The 19,717-nt window shown below is 42.0% G+C and overlaps 1 protein-coding gene across 1 annotated transcript in view; it reads left to right on the top strand.

Annotated features, from left to right (window-relative positions):
- The window catches only part of LOC146861627 (contactin-associated protein-like 5), a 1,270,002-nt gene extending 1,250,795 nt beyond the window's left edge, over positions 1-19,207 (top strand). Inside the window, exons 23-24 of the mRNA XM_085645996.1 lie at positions 13,574-13,645; positions 15,860-19,207. Coding sequence (XP_085502122.1) covers positions 13,574-13,645; positions 15,860-16,062 — 275 coding nt within the window. The 3' untranslated portion in view covers positions 16,063-19,207. The remainder of the gene's footprint in view (positions 1-13,573; positions 13,646-15,859) is intronic.
- The last annotated feature ends 510 nt before the right edge of the window (positions 19,208-19,717 follow it).

A 19,717-nucleotide genomic window follows, 5' to 3' on the forward strand; every position in this document is an offset into this window, starting at 1 on the left:
GCATGCGCACTCACCCCTAAAGCATGTCAAAATTCACTAGACTCTTGATTTGATTTTGATTTAAATTTGTAAAGTGCGACTGTTACCCAAACTCATCTAAACGCAGTAAACTGCTGTCTGGAGAAACCCTGCTGTGCCTTTAGATGATCAGGGAAGTAGTCTATAGGGAGTACAACCAGGTCTTGAGTGCCTTCCTAAAGGACATCAGCTGAGGAATAGCCCTAAGGTTTTGTGGGAGAAAGTTCCAGAGTCACCCCATTTCTTTCTTTTGGTTCTCGGCACCATGAGCTGGTTTTGATGCACTGACCACAGGTTTCTTTCTGGGTGTTACCAACCAAACATAGTTTTTATTCTTAGCGGGCAGAGAAAATAAATGGCCTTATGCACAATGCATAGAGATTTAAACATTATGTACTTTCCAATAGGAAGCCAGTGTAAAGCCTCTAGTCCTTTGGCGGCAGACTGGCGCCTAGGGATGTCTAGAATTAGTCTGGCAAGCGCATTTTATACCACCTGAAGCCTGTACTAAGTGCTCTTATTTGAGTCTAGGTAAAGTGAGTTGCACTAATCCATTTTGGACATAACTAGGTCAAGTGCAACCTGCTTACGAGCTGACTGCTGAATAAGCGGAAAGATTTTTTTAAGCATCCTCATGATCCTGAGTCAGGTTGCTATTGTGCCATTTGCCTGGACATTAAAGCTTATTTCAGTGTCTAAGAGAGCTTCAAGGTTCTTAGCCTTCTTTCCGGGGGTCATGCAGGCTCCTAGTGATTCTTGCCACCAGTTACTATTCCAGCGGAATGATCCTGTGCAAAACACAGCACCCCGGTTTTAACCTCATTAAGTTTTAGAATGTTTTGGCCCATCCAGTCTGCCACTGCCGGCGTGCATCGTGAGACGTGCTATGGAGCATGAATGTTTGGGGATTGACACAATAATTTGAATGTCGTCAGCATATGACACTACCTCCATCCCAAATGCTTGAGTTATTGCCACTAGGGGGGCATACGATTGGCATATTTAATTTACGTTTAAGTCCCTAGTGTTAGGTACAAAAGTGTACTAATGGACAGTAGCACATATTTTGCCACCACTAAAGTGACAATGCAATGCATTTCTCTAGGTCTGCTCTTGCAGACTGGATGTACAGTTTTAAAATTGCTAATTCGACCTGTCAAAATAAACCTTTTGCCAGGTTCTAAACCTTCCTTTTCATATATAAGTCTCTCCCTCCATAGGCCTTATAAATACCATAGGGCAGGGTGCACAGTATGTAAAAAAAAAGGCATGTATATTTTATGTTTCACATAGCAGAAAAAACCTCCAAAATCAATATTCACGGGGCAAGGCTGGCTCTCCCTCAGGGACCACTGAGTTAAATACAGAATGTTATACTGATGAGCTTTGGTTTGGGATAAGCTAGAAAAATGATTCAAAGACTGATTTTAATATTAATTTGAAATCCAACTTAATGGTCAACTCAGATTTTATATGACTATTTTGAAAATGATTTTTTAGAAAGTTGTAATTTTCCTGCCTGAGCCAAATGTGCCTTTTTGTCAGTGTTCATTGTCATCTGACTGTTGCCAACTCCCCTGCAATGAGATGTAGATTGCTCTCAGACAGTGGACAAAGGGGTGGGTGTGGGGGCATTTTTTCCTCCCTGAGCTGGATGGCCTGGGTGCTGTGCCAAGCCCCTTTGAACCCTGACTTGGATTTAGCTTGAAGTTTACCCTGCTGATGACTAGTTTACACCTACATACCTGGGCCTTATATCTGACCCTCTCAATTTCACGGTGAGCCTCAAACTTTACCCTTGTACCGGTCTAGATCGACGAATGCCCATGATTGCCAAATAGTGTTTATTGGTGTTACTTTTCTTGAATAATTTAGAAAATCATATCTCCGGTTCCCCTTATTGGATTCTTTTGTCATTCTGGTGTAATTTTGTTCAGTAAAATATTCTCTATTTTTATAAATTGGAGAAGGATTTTTATTGTGACTTTTGAACTGTTTAAGTACTCATTTTTTTACGTTAAAACTAACTGCTCTGTGCCATAGCTACCAGGGTTTTAGCTCAAGTTTATATTACAGAAAATTGCATAGTCAGTAGACATCTACAATATAAGATAATAAGCAGTATATATGATAATAAACTGATCCTGTATTGAAGTAGAGGAAACTTATGAATTGAAGAAAAAGTACTACGTTTTACGGGGAGGACTCACCTCCCCCGGTAGTAATGTTTCATCGTTAGCCTGCCACACTTGCCAGAGAAAAGTCTAGTGACAAGTGAGCCCCCATATTAACAAGTAGTACTTGCTTTGAAATAGTGGCAATGTGGAATCCTATACAAGGGATAAAAAACAAATGATGATACTTTTGGGTGTTAATTACACCCTGCTTCTCTCGTAGGGGATTTCCATATATAGTCATAGGAGTTGAATAGTCCCGCCTGCCTGCGGGGGACTCCGGAGCACTTTTTCCGATAGACCTTCTTAAGTGCTGAAGTTTGCCTTTTTTCAGGAAGGTCTTGAAAAGACACTTAAGAAAGTCATAATGCAGCCCAAAGGATAAGGCTACAGTGGTCAAAATTCTTCATCTTCAAGGGGTAAAAGTAGAGACTCCAAGGAAATATGCACTTAATGCATAAATAATTTTGCAAGGTCACAGTAAAAGATCCTTCACAAACACTTTTCTCATGAGAGATACAGAGATGAAGAAGTGCAGGGCAATGTAGCCCATAGGCTGCCATTATAAGTAAAGAAAAAGGAGACTGTGTCCTTAAGAACAGTGTGACCTGCAATACCCATCATGCTCAGCCAGAGACAGTTACCGCAGTTCTTTTTTCCAGCTTCTGCTGACAGGATCCTTTGAGCATTGAACTTGACCTTTTTAGGTTTTATCTTCACAACAGAACTTTAAATTTCAGTGTTTTTTGCTTCGCTTGATGTATTTTGTCTGTCTCTATTGAGTGGAGTAATTTCCTGACAGAAAAATATGTTTGTTTCTGTTTGAAATGCCTTCTATTCTTGACATATGTCCTCGCTGTGGTAGGAAAAAAGCCAAAATAGACCCCACAAGGTCTGTACAATTTGTCTACCATCTTCAAAGCCTTCCTGCCTCCTATGACATCTGCAAGATTTTCTCCAGATAAACCCTGCATGACAGGGAGAAAATTTGCCTTCAGGGAAGGGAAGAAAGAAGAAGACAGCAAGAAGCCAGTGGGACCTCTGAGGAATGTGGAGGTAATAATTCCACCAGAGCTCTTCCCTCAGCCTCCAGTGGCCGCGGGAGGTCTGAAAGGTATTTTCAGAAAGAGAACACTATCGGTCCTGGTTGACGTCGAGGCAGTTGATGTTGAGATGAGGTACAGTGCGGAAATGCTTGCCATCAATGACTGACTCAACACTATTTAAACCTTGATGCTTGACGTCAAGACACACTCAAGCGACGTAAAGCCCTGCTTAATACCGCCAACTGACGTCAAATGATGTATCGACGTTGAGGGACTACGACTCACCATCGCCGAGAGGTAGGTCTTCGAAGTCGAGAACTAAATGCCAATGAGAGTGGTCGATGTCAAGAAGCCAGTCGGCATCAAGGTCAAGCCTACATCACCAGGGGTCGACATCAAGAAGCTGGTCAACTTCGAAAGTGAGTCGATGATGATGGAGGTCGACATCGAGAAGGCCATCGATGTTGGGGAGACCTCTGAAACCCACTAAAAGAAGGAGAATCTATTCATCAACAGATTCTCGCTCCAGGTCTCCATCTCTGGTAGAGGTACCCGCCTCTCCTATACCAGTATCTTCTCCTAGCTCACCAGCTCCAACAGCTCTTCCACCTCTGGCACTACCAACCTCTCCTCCTCCAGTGGCCCCACAGACTCCAATTTTGTTTCCACCATCTCTATCAGCACCTATCATTCCACCTGCTGCGATGCCGCAGGTGCCTATCACTCCAGTCTAGGGGATCGCGCTCAAGGACATGCCATTACTCTTTCCATGTTCACCATTCATTTGGGCATTCTCCTACTAGACCACAATACTCTCGTTTGCATCACAAATCTCACCACAGATCAAGATCACGTTCCCACCATCATCACCATGGGGAAATGTCCTCTTCCACCCGGGACTATTCTCCTACCTTGTCAGACTCACCTCAATCTCAGTCCTCACCAACTGATGACATCATCACCTTTCAGGAGGTTCTGGATAGATCTGCAGATAAATTAAATATGCCAATGGTGGGTCCCACTCCATGACATCGGTGAACTTTGAAACAGTTCACCAATGCACAGCGTTGAGACCTGTGCTTCCACTAGTGCTGGGTCTTCTTGAACCAGCCATGAAATTGTTCCTCCCTCTGGCCGTATCAAAGTCGACACCCTCCAGGCTCCTGAAGAAATATCGCCCTCCGGAGCAAGATCCATTCATTCTGCGCGCAAATCTTCCACCAGACTCAGTGATGATATTAACTGCCCGTAAATCTCATGCCACGTCTCGATCTGCTAGTTCTCTCCCGAATATGGAGAGTAAGGGGTTGGACTCATTGGGCTGCAAGGTCTGCAGCACGGCTGCTACCTCCATGAAAGAGGGCAGCGCAACAGGCCTCCTGGGGAGATATAATCGAGACTTGTGGGATTCCATACTCCACTTCACGGATGACTTACAAAAGAACACTAGGAGGATTTTCTGGAAATTGTCCAGGAGGAAGCCATGGTCTCTTAACAAATCCTCAGTGCGGAGGCGGATCACTTGATTCTAGACACCCACAGTTACTGTCACAGGGTTTCCTTACAGAGACATGCATGGCTCTGACTGACATCACTGAAGCCTGATGCTCAGCTACATCTTCAAAGCTTACCTTTTTTGGGTTCTACTCTGTTCAGCTCGCTTACTGATGAAGAAATAATGAGGATGAAGATGCAGATGGACACTTTGAAAGCTGTAGAGCTAGAGACATCAAAAGAACAGCGCTATTCGTTCCGACTCAACCATCTCAGTTTCCCTTCTCTGAGGTTCCGGGAGATCACAACTGTATCAAAGGTTCTACCAGCCTCAGCACAAACAACAGAGGGAGCGTGCTAAACAGCAAGCTAACCAGGAGGCACACAACCCATGGCATCAAAACCCTGAATCCTTACTTCTTCCTCTTCCGTTACTCACTCCTGAAGCGGAAAGCATTGTAAATTACTTGGCAGAGTGGCAACGCATAACAACAGATGCCTGGGTCTTGAATATTGTTAAAAATGGCTATAGGCTCAGATTTACTGCCTCACCACCATCCATTCCACTGTGCTCATCCACATCCCATCTCGACCTTCAAAAGAGGAAGTCAACAGTCTGTGTCACAAGATAGCGATGGATTCTGTCCCTCGAATCCAACGAGGGCAGGGTATTTACTCCAGTTACTTTCTCGTACCAAGAAAGGGCATGCAAGAGTTCAGGCCCATTCTCGCAAACAAATGGATACGAAAGGAAAAGTTCAGGATGCTGGTGTTACACCAAATATACACTCAGCGTCACTAGGGGGGCTGGCTTTGCTCCATAGACATGGTTGCATCAAACAGGGGCAGCACTATTATCCGAACCTGGGGCAAATTGAAAACTATAATACTAACAAAGGTTCAAGTACCTAATTATTCCAAAAAAAAAATAGTGAAAGTGAAGAATAATCCAATTAAAAAATGAATTATAATAAAAGAAAAATATCACAAAAGACAAATCATGAGAAATTAGAAAAATAAATTGCTGATGCCCATACACAATTAAACAATATATATAACTTTTACTAAGACCATAATGTAAAAAGACAAAAAGACAATACACTCTTCAAATAATGGTGCTCACAAAGTTACACAGAAAGCAATGTCAAAAGGCAATTAACAGTGTAAACAAAAGAACAGAGGCAAATAAATTAACAAAAGACTGATAGGACAAGACAAAAAAAGAGGAGAGGCACTTAATGCATCCTCTTGAATAGGTACCAAAGCTAAGCGTCGACGGCGTTTTAACCAAAATAAAGTAGTATGGTCATCATCAGGACAGACAATACAACTGACAGAGCATTCAATAGAGAATTTTGTTCAAAATCACATTCAGAAAAATATAGGCCTATGAGTTTACGGCCCACAGAAGAACGAATCACACCCAGTATGTTCCAAATGAGAACAGAGTCCAGTGATAAAAGTACTGGGAGAAAAAAGGGGGGGGGGGAGGAATCAGAAAAAATCTTGACCTTCATGTAAATACCGGTGCTGACTCAATAACGCGCCCAGAAAAGGTAATTACTATCAACCCAGAGGTACGGGCCAGCATCAGTTTTGGATGCCATACAAGGTCCTGCACAACACTTATTTTTATATTCCCATCACAAAGTCACATCAGATGTTCCTCAGATTCAATATGGGGCAAAACCACTACCAATATGCTGTTCTACTATTTGGTCTCAAGTCTGTACGCAGCAGGGACGGTTCCTTAATTAGGGCTCCATAGACATGTTAATGTTAAAAAGACTTATATAGCGCTTTGTTACCCAGAGGTAACATGGTTGCATCAAACGGGGGCAGCACTATTATCCAAACCTGGGGCAAATTGAAAACTATAATACTAACAAAGGTTCAAGCACCTAATTATTCAAAAAATAAAATAGCGAAAGTGAAGAATAATCCAATTAAAAAATGAATTATACTAAAAGAAAAATATCACAAAAGACAAATCATGAGAAATTAGAAAATGAAATTGCTGATACCCATACACAATTAAACAATAAATATAACTTTTACTAAGACCATAATGTAAAAAGACAAAAAGACAATACACTCTTCAAATAATGGTGCTCACAAAGTTACACAGAAAGCAATGTCAAAAGGCAATTAACAGTGTAAACAAAAGAGCAGAGGCAAATAAATTAACAAAAGACTGATAGGACAAGACAAAAAAACAGGAGAGGCACTTAATGCATACCCTTGAATAGGTGCCAAAGCTAAGCGTCGACTGCGTTTTAACCAAAATAAAGTAGTATGGTCATCATCAGGAGAGACAATACAACTGACAGAGCATTCAATAGAGAATTTTGTTCAAAATCACATTCAGAAAAATATAGGCCTATGAGGTTACGGCCCATAGAAGAACAAATCACACCCAGTATGTTCCAAATGAGAACAGAGTCCAGTGATAAAAGTACTGGGAGAAAAAAAGGGGGGGAAGGAATCAGAAAAAATCTTGACCTTCATGTAAATACTGGTGCTGACTCAATAACGGGCCCAGAAAAGGTAATTAATATCAACCCAGAGGTACGGGCCAGCATCAGTGTTGGATGCCATACAAGGTCCTGCACAACACTTATTTTTATATTCCCATCACAAAGTCACATCAGATGTTCCTCAGATTCAATATAGGGCAAAACCACTACCAAAATGCTGTTCTACCATTTGGTCTCAAGTCTGTACGCAGCAGGGACCGTTCCTTAATTAGGGCTACAGGGCTACGCCCCACTTTAATTCCTGCCTGAATTGCTACCTCATATTTTTTAATAAATGTTTAATGCACTTAATCTTCATGGAGTGTAATCTTCGCGCTGCATGAAGGTCAGTAAAAGCCAGGCACTTTAAATAGGCACATGTGCCTCAGGGCATATGCTGGCTTTTGCAGGTTTTACAGGGCTTACCCCTGCAGGGTTGGGGGCTCCCTTTGCTCGGGCACTTCTTTTGGACTTTAAATGGGGAGCATGACCCGCTTGCCTTGATGCCTGCCAAAGGATTTACCCGGTTACTCAAGGCTGAGGTGAGCAAGGGATACGAGAGGAGGTGAACCATTCTCCTCTTCACTTTTCCAGGACACACAGCAACATTTAGAATTCTATTTTTAACAATGTTGTGCTCAGACAACAATGCTGATTGTACCAAAGGAAAGTGAAAATGCACGTGACTCGATTTTTGTAAGAACTTTATCTTCACAAATTGCACAGGAAATATAATCAGGTTTCATTAGAAAAATACATCGCAGTTGGCAAAGAATGAAATTACATCCTCCGTGCATTGTGGGACATGTATGCTTTCAATTCAAGAGTCACGTGGGGGCATGGTTTTTAAAGAAGCATACAGTCACTTTATTGACAAAGCTGCCTCACCTGTGAACAAGGCTCACTGAGGAGTTGAAACGCATCAGGATAACACCATAAGAGCATGCTGCTTTCTGAATAAATGCATTTGTGATTCCTGGAACTGGGCTTCGGCATATCTTCTTCTGTTGTTAATTGACAGGCTGCTCCATGCCTGTTGTCGCAATAGGCCCAGGGTGCCAAAGATCTACGGTGTTCACCAGTTTATGAGTCTCTAACAAGTTATTTAGAACCTTCCCTTCCAGTGTGTATTCCATGTGAAGATCCTCCGAAAGTAGGTATGGCTGAACATTCAACTGATTCTTCACAAGAGATGGACACAAATGACAGTTGACGTCACCCACTAGATTGAAGTTCATATGCCCACAACCATCCTCCTTTAGATCATCAATGGCACAGTTTAAAGCATTAGGATTGGTGGGTCCCCCTCGCCCTCCTTAGCATTATAAAAGTTAATAATCACAAAGGTGAGTGCTCTCCCCATATGCAGTTCTATGCCCTGGAATACCATTTCAGGATCTTTAAATCTTTACAAAATTCTAAAGCCACAAATATGATAAGACCTCCGCTGGCTTGACCCATTGTTGAGTTTGACACAGGACAAAAGATGGTCTTATACCCATCCAAAAAGAAAATATTCTTGGTCTCCCAGGTCTCCTGTAACATATAATTTTATAAGAACTGACATACAATAACCATCTGTCATGAGAAAACCTAGATGACAACCCAGCCACGTTCCAGGATACGAGACTAAAATCTCAGTCGGTAATGTGGTTAACAGTCACCCGGTGGGAGTGATGTAAAAGATGGTGACTCAGGCCTCCCTTGGAGCATGTGGCTAATCTCAGGGAACACTTGGGGTGATGGAACAACCAAGATCTCATTCGAGCTACATGTTAATAAAGAGCAAACTTCCTCTACCCTCTGTCTCGAGGATTCACTCTGCCTGGGGAAACGGATGCACAGCTCGTCATCCTCCTGGAGTCAATCCGGCTCATTCAAGTCAGCAAGGGGCGTGAAAGTATTTGCCACGGGCAACAACCATCCCAGGCCTCACTCGCCTGGCCCACCCTTTGCAGGCAATATCCCCCGCTGTCTGCTCAGTGGTGGCCTATAAAAAAAGCCCAGTGGGAGCAATTTAATGCAAGAGGTTAGGGAAAAAGATTTAGAAGCACCAGACAGGATGTTACGTGCCAACTCTGGGTACCGTCCCAAAATTATAATACAGTCTCCCTCAAAGCATTTCCTGGATGGACCTATCCACCCCACCCTCCGTGCCATCAAAATATCCTTGTGGTCCCTGATGGAATACCCGGAATGCAGGTCCAACCAGTGAGAGACTTTGTTAATTAGTTGAGCCGTGGATTCTTCTTTGTGAGCAGGTAGGACGGGTACCCCTGACAAAACCACAGAATATGGAGCACATGCTGGAGGGAGATCAATCACAGTAGGCTGGCAAACCCCAGATAGTTGCATCCCTGTATAGGGGGTGTCTTCAGGACCTCGGTCCTGGGGGGCCTGGACGGCGCTAAATGCGCCATCTCCCAGGATACTAGAACCACCAGACCCTGACTTTGTGGATTGAACCATAACTCCCTTGGACTTTGGATGAGCATTAACGTGTTGAGCACCATTGTTACACATAGGAGTAGCAAGGGGCGTAATATCAGTAGGTGGGCTGCGCACTGGCAGATAACAGGATGGATGTCTTTCTACAAATGACACAAAAGTATCCATTTTGCTTGCCAAGTCCCTTGTTGCTACCTCCAATTTGTCCAGTCTGTTCAAAAGTGGGGATAAAAGGTCTGTGAAAGTCTCTGTGATGTTATGTAAGACTGGGGAACAGGCGGGTCAACGGTTCCTCCACATGTAGCCCATTAGCAACAATCGCCTGTCCCTGGCGTGTAATCTGAGCCGCTTCCATAGGTTTCTTTGCCCTCCATTTTCGTTTTGGAGTCAGGAGATGCAATTGGCGGTAGCGATAATGAGGATAAAGGGAGAGACTCTGTACCCGGGACAGGTGGCTTGGGTGATGGTACCTCCAAAGGTACCAGGTTTGGCGCTGGGGAAGGGTTGGGTTGGGACTGGTCTATACGAGTCTTTTGCAAATTAGATGCCGAACGTAACCCAGACCCTCATGTGTCTAATGAGAGCCGCCTCTCAGCCTGAACTATCTCCTTGTTGATAGCACCTACAGCCTTTGCCAAAAAAGTGTCAATGGTGTGACAATGCGGACCTGTGGCAGTCGTCAACTGGGTCTTTTTCCACATTTTACTGCCAAAAACCAGAGAGACACAGGGAAGGCAACAAAGATGTAAGCTATATTAAAGTTCCACACAAGATCCCCAAATAAGTGGCCAAAAAGAAGGGTTACTCACTGCGTGCTCCAAGTCCAAGTCCCAAAGGGCCTGCAACAACCCCTTTGAGCAGCATGCAGCGATGGAAATGGTGAATATGATGAAGTGAGCTTTCACACTACCGCAAAGTGTGCAGCCAAGGGGATTGGCCCAGCCCAGCCACGATCAGTTGTGGACAGGTGGAGACGGGCCCGCCCTTGGCCCGGGCAATGCCCAGGCACGTCCCACGTTGCGGGAGCCCGGGACGATATTTAAAGCACCTCCGCGCGCGGGACAATGATGGCAGCGGCGACGGTCGCATGGGAGGTTGGGACTAGTGGTCCTTGTCCCTTTCCTCCTCCTTCCAGCAGCAAGGCAAAGTCAAGACGGGCTTCCCACACTGCAGGAGCCCGCTACGATATTTAAAGCACCTCCAGGCACAGGACAATGACGGCAGCGGTGACGGCCGCGTGGGAGGTTGGGACCAGTGGTCCTTGTCCCCCTCCTGCTCCTTCCAGTGGCAAGGCTAAGTCAAGACAGGCTTCCCGCACAGCGGGGGCCGCGACGATATTTAAGGCGCCTCCGGGCTCGGGACAATGACTGCAGAGGCAACGGCTGCATGGGAGGTTGGGACTAGTTGTCTTCCCCTCACTTATGCTCCACTGCAGGCGTTGGTCTGCACAGGGCTGTATTGTAAGCAAGCTCAATGATGAAGCATGTCACAATTTTATGATAGAGGGCAACATTTTTCACAGAGCATGTGACACCTTTTTAACACTGCTCGATACTCCTCCTAATGTGTAAGTGCTGTTTGATTGGGGAGGCCGGAGTAGAGAGATTTTGCCTCTCACCCCTTCATAGTGTGTGGAAAAAGAGGGTTAACTTGACACGTTGACATGGCAGTTTAAAACTGTACACATAGGCCTTGCATTGGCAGACCTGGGATATGTTCAAAAGGCTACTTAAGTGGGTGGCCCAATCAGTGCATGCACGCACACTAGTAGCATTTAATTTACAGGCCCAGAGTACATATAGTGCACTTTACTAGGTACTTATAAGTACATTAAATATGCCAATTGTGGATAAGCCAATGTTACCATGTATTAAGCAGAGAGCACATGCACTTTAGCACTGGTTAGCAGTTGTAAAGTGCTGAGAGTCCTAAAGCCAACAAAAACTAATTCAACAAAAAGGGAAGAAAAAGGCAACATTTAATTTAAAGGACTTCAGCGTTAACATTATGTTGTTACTCACCTGGACCAGAAAAGATTCTTGTGGAAAAAAGGGTTCATGTCTTTAGAACTGGCTCTGTAACTTATTTTCTGGTACTCCACATGCCACCAAGTATTCTGTATTCAGGGATACCAGGCTTTGACTTCTCAAAACTTAAACAGCCAAGTGTTCAGTTGACATTGTTTTTTTCTCAGGCAGCTTCAGTTGTATCTTTTTTAAGACCTTCCCACTCCCCCAGGTCAGGTGAGAAATTTGAATAGCAGCCAAACACCCTTATTGTCAATTTAGACTTTGTCCTTGTGCGTCAGCAAGAAGACAGCTGTCCTAGCCTTTGCAGAACCTTTAAGATCAAGGCATCAGTGTGAAGGTGGAGATACATCTTACCAGCTCTTCACCAGGTAGATGGAAATCCTTCCTAGGCAAATAATATTTTTCTTTGTTCTGTTCAGCTATGCCCCGAAAGTGAGATTACATCAGTTTCTAAAGAACTCAGATGTGGTTACTAAAGTTGTTATACAGTATTACCCAGTTCCTGTCTCACAAAAACGCTTTAATGGTATGGAGTTGCTTGTGTTCTTGTTTGGAGGAGACCTGCCCTGGCAGTTTGGCCTGGACTGAATGCAAGTGGCTGAGAACAGTGCAAGCAGTCCTTTCATCATCTTGTTGTATGCTGCAATAGTTTCCCAGAATGGCAGCTCTAAGTATTGTTTTTACATCTCACATATTCACTTCCAACGTGTCCCAAGGTCAGCCCGGTTAATCCCCTAGAAGATGTAAGGCATTCCCTCCTCCTTTGGTGATAAGGGCAACTATAATTCTGGAAAACCTTTCCTCTGAAAAGATAAGGAATCATTGAATCTAGTAGTATGCAAACATGGCTTGGAAGTTGGCTGGACTAATAGGAAGGCCATTGTTTTAAAAAGCCTTTGAGGTCATTCTTTTTGCCAGTTTACCTCAGAGATGATATTTGAAAAACCAGATATTACCTCTATGCCACAAGTTCAGACTAGTCTGACCTTTAAGTAGGTTAAATTGTAATGTTTCAAATGTTGTTTTAGTTATAAACATATTAAAACACCAGTTGTAAACTCGTAGATTGCATACATTGTATTTCTAACTATTTCCTAAAAGACATTAACTATAATAGATGGTAGGTTTAAAAGGCTGTAGATGGCTGCAGCTACTTGAACATAATTTGACCGCTCAGCCAGATTAGCTTGTACTTACACGTAAGAAACACTTTATTTCCAGATCTCTACACTAAGACGTTGTTGCTACTTATTTAATGTACCTTTAAATTTTAAAGCAGACATGAAAAGTGGTAAATCTAACATTTTAAATAAAAAGATGTTTATTCTTTTGAACCCACATGGCTAGTCTGTGCTGAAATGGTTGCCTTTAAGTACATGTTGCAGTTTTTTTGTAGCTAAGGCTTTCACTGCAGGCTTACTTCTGGAATGTGTCTCCTTAGTGCTGCTTGTAGCATCTGTGAACAAATTACAACTTACAAAGGTTAAATGCATCCACATCAAAAAATCTTTTTTCATGTTCAAAAAAATAACATATACATAAATAACATATACGGTTAATACTTGCCTATCAGTATCTGTTGTCCAAACATTGAAAAATAAATGTAGGGAAACATCGCAAGAATATTGATTTTAGAAGAAAAGATCACTGTATGCCACAAAATGAGTGTGACACATGTTGATAATCAGTACACATATTTCTAAATTGTAGGATTTATATGTCTCAAAAAATACATAAAGAAAACACTTTGAAGAAATGTTATATAAAGATGAACGAGTGAGAAATTGTATTTTCATTTTATTACCAAATATATTGAAATACTATTTCTCCTCTATGATGCTTTGCAGATGACTTTGGAAAAACGGATGAACAAGAAGAACTTAGAAATGCTGTGAGAAATGATTCTGCTGTCATAGGAGGTAAGTGATTCTCTTCTGTCAAATGCGTGATAAAGTAGGAAGATAGCGAGCTATTTATCAATAATTCATTACATTCCCCTTTAAATGAATAAAACCATAATTTCCAAGAAGTTCTCTTCTGTTATATGCAGAAGTATAATCAATTTCCTATTCCAGAGATAATATAATTTTTAGGCAAAAATCTGCCCATACTCCCTTTCATGGCACAGCATTGTTTTCAATATTCTCATATTTTCCCCAAACCACACCCAAGGACCGACAACTTACGCTGCACCAATGAACAAAGAAATCCACAACTCCCAAAGCTCCATATGCTCTAGAACACGTGTAGGTTTTGCTTTTCCCAGGCAACTATGATCCGGAATCTGCGTCTGAGTCTCCCCCCTAACCTTGGGATTATTTTGTGAGTTTGTCTTGAAGTGCAGCTGCTGGCGGTTGCCGCAAATCCGCTAAGGCGGAATGAGCGACACCCCACTGCTTTGAAGCAGTGAAAGAAATTGAAAAGAAAATTATAATAAGGTAATGTTATTATCATTTTAATTTGTCCAGCTGCGGCAGCTTTGCGTGGCGGGGCAGAGCTGCTCTGCTCACAGAGCAGGGGAGGGGTGGTAGCACCCTCCTAAGTGTGCAATGACTGCGGGCCGGCCAAACAGTCATGCGCACTTCGCATATTCTCCATGTAGGCTGTATTAGAGCCTGCATGGAGAGCATGCCTAGGCCCCCAGTTCATGGCTGAGCACAGAACCACGGTGCTCAGACCAATCACATTGCATTGTAACGTTGTGATTGATCAGGGAAGCCTGAGTGCTTACCAATCACAACACTGCATTGCAGCATTGTGATTGGTCAGGGGAGCCTGGTTGCCTGCTTCCTGTTTTATTCCTAAGGAGAGACGATGGAGAGATGCGGCAGTAACGTAAGTTTTTTTCTTTTATTTATAATCCGCTTGCCCTACCTGCCAACCCGATCTGTGCCGGCCACTACTGGCTGCTTGGTCGCTGAACTACAGGGAAATTGTGTTTAAATAACAGATCAGTCAGCAATATGGACTGCCTCGTGTGAAACACTTCAGAAGGATTACAGATAGCCAAAATCCTACAGGTATTACAAATCTGATTATATAGTTGCACTTTCAATGTGTAAAATTTCGTTTTTATAGTATTTTTCAATCAAACCATAAGTAATAGAGATGTAAACCATGATTTACATTTGGAGGAGGCTTGCAGCCTGACAGTAGAAAATATGAATAGCCTAAAGAACACATTATATTTTCAGTCGGACGTGAGAAAAGTTTTTTTTTGTCCTGCCTATATAACTGCACTTTGGATATTTGCACATATCATTTGTAGATGATTTACCAAAGCATATGACTAAAGCAATTCTCACACTTAATGCAGAGCTTGTGCAATTGGTGCCTTGACAGGCATCGCAGCTTCTGAGGTAAAAAATAAAATAAAAAAAGCACCAGAGGCCTGCTTTGCAGTTTTGTCTATGAGTAACTGTGTTTGTATAGACCAGTCGCGGCCGGCATGACTCGCGGGTGGGGGGACGGGGGTCGCGCAGCAAGGGGGTCGCATGGGGGGGTCAATTTAAAAAAAGTTAGCTTACCTTTGCTGGCCCGGTCCTGTCCTGCTTCGTCCCTGCTTCTCTGCTCCTCACAGGAAGCAGGCAGACTCCCTCCCCTCCTCTAAGCCAATCACAACGCTGCAATTGTGATTGGTTGGGACGCCAACCACACAGGCGTCTATGGGGAGGCCTTTTTCTCCATGTAGGCTGCATGCAGAAAAGGCAGAGTGTGTATGACTGGTTTCAGTCGGTGCCCTCAAAGTGGGCAAGCCACTCCTCCCCTGCCCTAGAGCAGGTGCAACCACCCACCCATCAACCCCCAACAAAACCATCCTTCTTTTTCGCAGTGCGAGAAGCAGAAACATTAAATGGTATTTATAATACCATCATTTATGTTTCTGCTTCTCGCACTGCGAGAAAGCAGTGGGGCCACGCTCCTCCCCCCCATGGAGGAGCCTCCCATGGCTATAGACGGAGAGAGATTTTCTAAAAGCTAATATTACAATCTGTTGACGCCTGTTTTTTGTGAACCTCTATAATCATAGATGACCTGTGCTTCAAATGAAGGCCTTTGACATAGCCACATGAATGTAAAGTCATACTTGATTGGCTCCTTTAACCACCAGCTGTGTTTGCTTTCGTCCTCAGGTTTAATTGCAGTCATCATTTTCCTCATCTTCTGCTTCCTAGCGGTTATGACCAAGTGCCTATATCATCACAAAGCGGCCCGACGAAAAAGCGAAACAAAGGAAAAAGAGTACCCCGAACACATGGACAACCCATTCAGTAACCAAACAGGCCTACGCCATGCAGTGAGTGTGTGCAACAAAGAGAAGGAATACTTCATCTGACTGCATCTCTGTACTTTTTGGAAGACTTTTCTCTTGGGATTATAGGGACAAACAGACTGGCTGCAAGAGCTGTCGTTTTACAGGGCACCTCCTGTCAGATATCTGGACAACAGCCCATCACCACGAGACACCGGCTGTCACTCACAGCGGCATCTGATGTATGCACTTACAGGGTGACATAACATTTTTATTATACGTGGTTTCAAATACATTTTTCGATTTAGTAGCAAACAAAAAACGTACAGCTGCAATTAACGAAGAGGAATTGTCACGTGAAAACTTTTATTTAAAACAAAAAAAAAGCCTAAAATGTAATATTCATATTTTTTGTAAGGAAACACGTCTACCAGACTTGTTTTATATATTCCTTTGATTTGTTGTAATTTTGAAGATTAAGATTCAGTGACATTTCTATAGAGAATTACAGAGGAAAATTTCTGATTCTCTTCATCTGGCAGTTGACTGATACAAGATAACAACTAGAAAAAAAACATGACGCCAGTGAGCGCGGTGGTAAATACATACTTGTTAAAATATTTTAATTATGCAGTTTTGGACTTTGAGAGTATGTATTGCAAGCTATTTGTCACTGAACACTCGCAAGTGATGTAATTAGTATTGACACACAGAAATGAATGAAGAAGAATATTAGTGTGTGTGTGTGCGTGCGCGTGTGTGCGCGAGCACGGTGTAGACACATGTGCTCGATTGTGCATATGTGCATTATATATGTGTATGTGTGTGAAAACTGATGTATAAATGGACATTTATTTATGTATATATACATATATTTATGTGAAATATGCCTATTGCTCCACACATATTTTTTATATATATGGTGGTTGAAATATTGTGCGCTTAGAGTGTTTAGCCACTATGTATAATGCTAATGTTGCCTCCACATGGATGCCTAACTAGTTAGCAACACACTTCATGATGTATTTCTAACATCAGCCCCTACAAATAAACACAGTCCCATTCCAGCTCCAGAGATGGATTGAATTACAGGCTGTAAACGGTTGGCATTTTCTGAGACCAGTTTAGGAAAATTGGCTACTATTCGGCGAAGCTTTATTTGATGATTTGCAGAAAAATTCGATTGAATGGTTTAAATATCTCTGCTCCACATATGAATTTTCTGGGGTTTACCACTATGATTGTGAAGCCAAAGTTTCAGTTGGGGCTTTAATATTTATCGCCCACACGTCTTTTGTAACAAAGCGGAATGTTGTGCATAATCTTGTAGGAAAAATTAAGAAAATAATCGCCTCTTCTACTTTTCTGTCATCCAAAAGAATGAGAAGGTTGTCAAAACAAGGGAATCTGAGTGAAAATGACCGAATCCTGCTACTTTAGAACTCAGTAGTAATGTTCTGTCTGGGGCCTTTGTTTCTAGGCAAATTTATGTTAACAATGCAACCTAGATAGTCAATTGTTGTGCACAGAGATTCCTAGAAAAGCAGTCTGATGGTATATTGTGCTCACACATCGTTTGTAAAAATGTTGAAATTATGTTGCCATTTATCTAGTGAAATAGTCATATTTTGCTTCGGGAATTGCTTGCTTCTTCCAAGAAAGACTGAAATTGGGAATATGAGCTTAGAAGAGGGAAGTGAGGAGCATTGGGGGCGTGGTTGAGAGTTCGTCACTATGAACAAAGGAAGAAGAGGTGCCTATAAGAAGGAAAACAACATAAATATGTAAACAGACAAAATGCATGGGCATCGATTCACCAAATGATAGGATAGAAGAAGTAACTTTAGACACCTTTGAGCATCCACTGGTTGGATTCCTCTGCCTACTCATGGTATGAGAACAGCCTCCGGTTTGCACCGGAGGAGCTAAAGGAAGAGTAAAGAGCAGGAACTCTTCCTGACACTACATTCATACTCTGCTGAGGGTAGAAAGTGCAGTGTCAGATTTACCACGAGGCAAACCTGTGCCAATATCCTTTATCCCTGGCTAGCTTAAATTTCATGGACGATGAATTAGTGCCCCATTTGCTATAAAGATATGTTAAATGAACTGTAAAATAATGGCACATGAGGAGTAGAAGAAAGGCTGGCTATTTGCAGTGCAGAATGACATGGGAAAATGTGTTGTCATTCGAAAAAATTTTGGTTGAATAAAGAACCAGTATACATTGTCTTTAAAAGTATTGTATAGAGCAAAGTAGCTGAATATTGACTTTCTGCTTTGAGTCCCATCAAAATACTATGAAATCATGCTTACTTATCATGCCTACCAGTATCACATGTAATATTTATATTTTAGATTATAAAACACTGAAATAATGTAGTAATTTTCCTTAGCCCACTTTATTAGAATAGGTGTTGCTAAATGGCATTATCAACTTTTGGTTTAAATGACCAGAAGACATCATGTGAGCCAAACGCAAGGATGTTGTTTCTTAGGAAAGTTATTTTAAAATAAAAAAGCATAGATCCAGTTCAACTCTTGAATCAAGGCCCTGACAGTAACACTGACTATGTGATGTACCCCAGTGATCCCATGAATATGTTACACAAGTAGATGCCATCTTATACGGTAAGCTATGACAGCTTATCCCCCTACAAACACTAGAGTGACACATTGTTATATGAGATACTTCTGTGCCTGATACTATCCCTTTGAGTAATGTGTGCCTGAGTACCACAGAAAAAATACTTTGTACAAATCACTCACATAATATACATTAAATGTTGATTTTGCATTCATTGCTGGATCCTGACCTAGGGATGTAAACACATCAACTTGAATATCAACGTATAACCTGACGAAGGACGTTTGGCTTTTCTTTCATCCCTTGTCTGCACCAAAGAAGAGCTAGAATATACAGTCATATATGCACACCTGATAAATAGATGACTGATTTTACTTTCACTCTCCAAACATGACTTAAAGCTAATAATCAATTCCTTTCAGATGGTACGGTTGTTGGCAGTTTTACTTTTGTGAATGTAAGTCATATTTGATGTAGGCTCTTTTATTGCATCTGGTATCTAGTCAGCCGTATGCAATTAGGGGGCATTGGTGGAGATTGCGTTATGCTCAAGGTTGGTACTCATATGCTTGATTGAAATAAGGTCTTTAACAAAACACACTGCCATAATTTAAAATGAATTTAAATGACCCTTTTATAAATAAAAACTGATTACTTTTTGTACAAACAGACTCTTCTGCAGGCTTATTTCCATTGCTTTGTGCAAACTAAATCATAAATAAATGTGAGAGATCAACTGCTTTATTGTGCACGCATTATACACTGAGTGATGTTGGCTTGACAGCATTTTCAATATCCTGATTAGTTTTATTGTTGAGCAAAATCGCATATTTTGTTATCATGGAATTATGTGAAATGCAATTTAGGGCATCTCATTTGAAAAATTAACTTGAGGGCATACCTTAAGTTTACACCTACTTGAGATACCTGCAAGGGGACTGGTTTACTGAGAAAATTTCTCTCATAATATTTTGGTCTAGGACCTTTTTCCCACAAGTCATTTTCTATATGAATTTTGTAAACTTTTGTACTGACAATTTATGTCATGTTACACAATATATGTAACACACATTTAGGCAAATTTCATGAATGTAATTGAAAATTTCTCATTGCCCAGGGTAGTTTGCAAGAATGGAAATAATGCATTATTTG

The sequence above is a fragment of the Triturus cristatus genome, chromosome 3_1 (assembly GCF_964204655.1).
Source record: "Triturus cristatus chromosome 3_1, aTriCri1.1, whole genome shotgun sequence".
Classification (NCBI taxonomy): domain Eukaryota; kingdom Metazoa; phylum Chordata; class Amphibia; order Caudata; family Salamandridae; genus Triturus; species Triturus cristatus.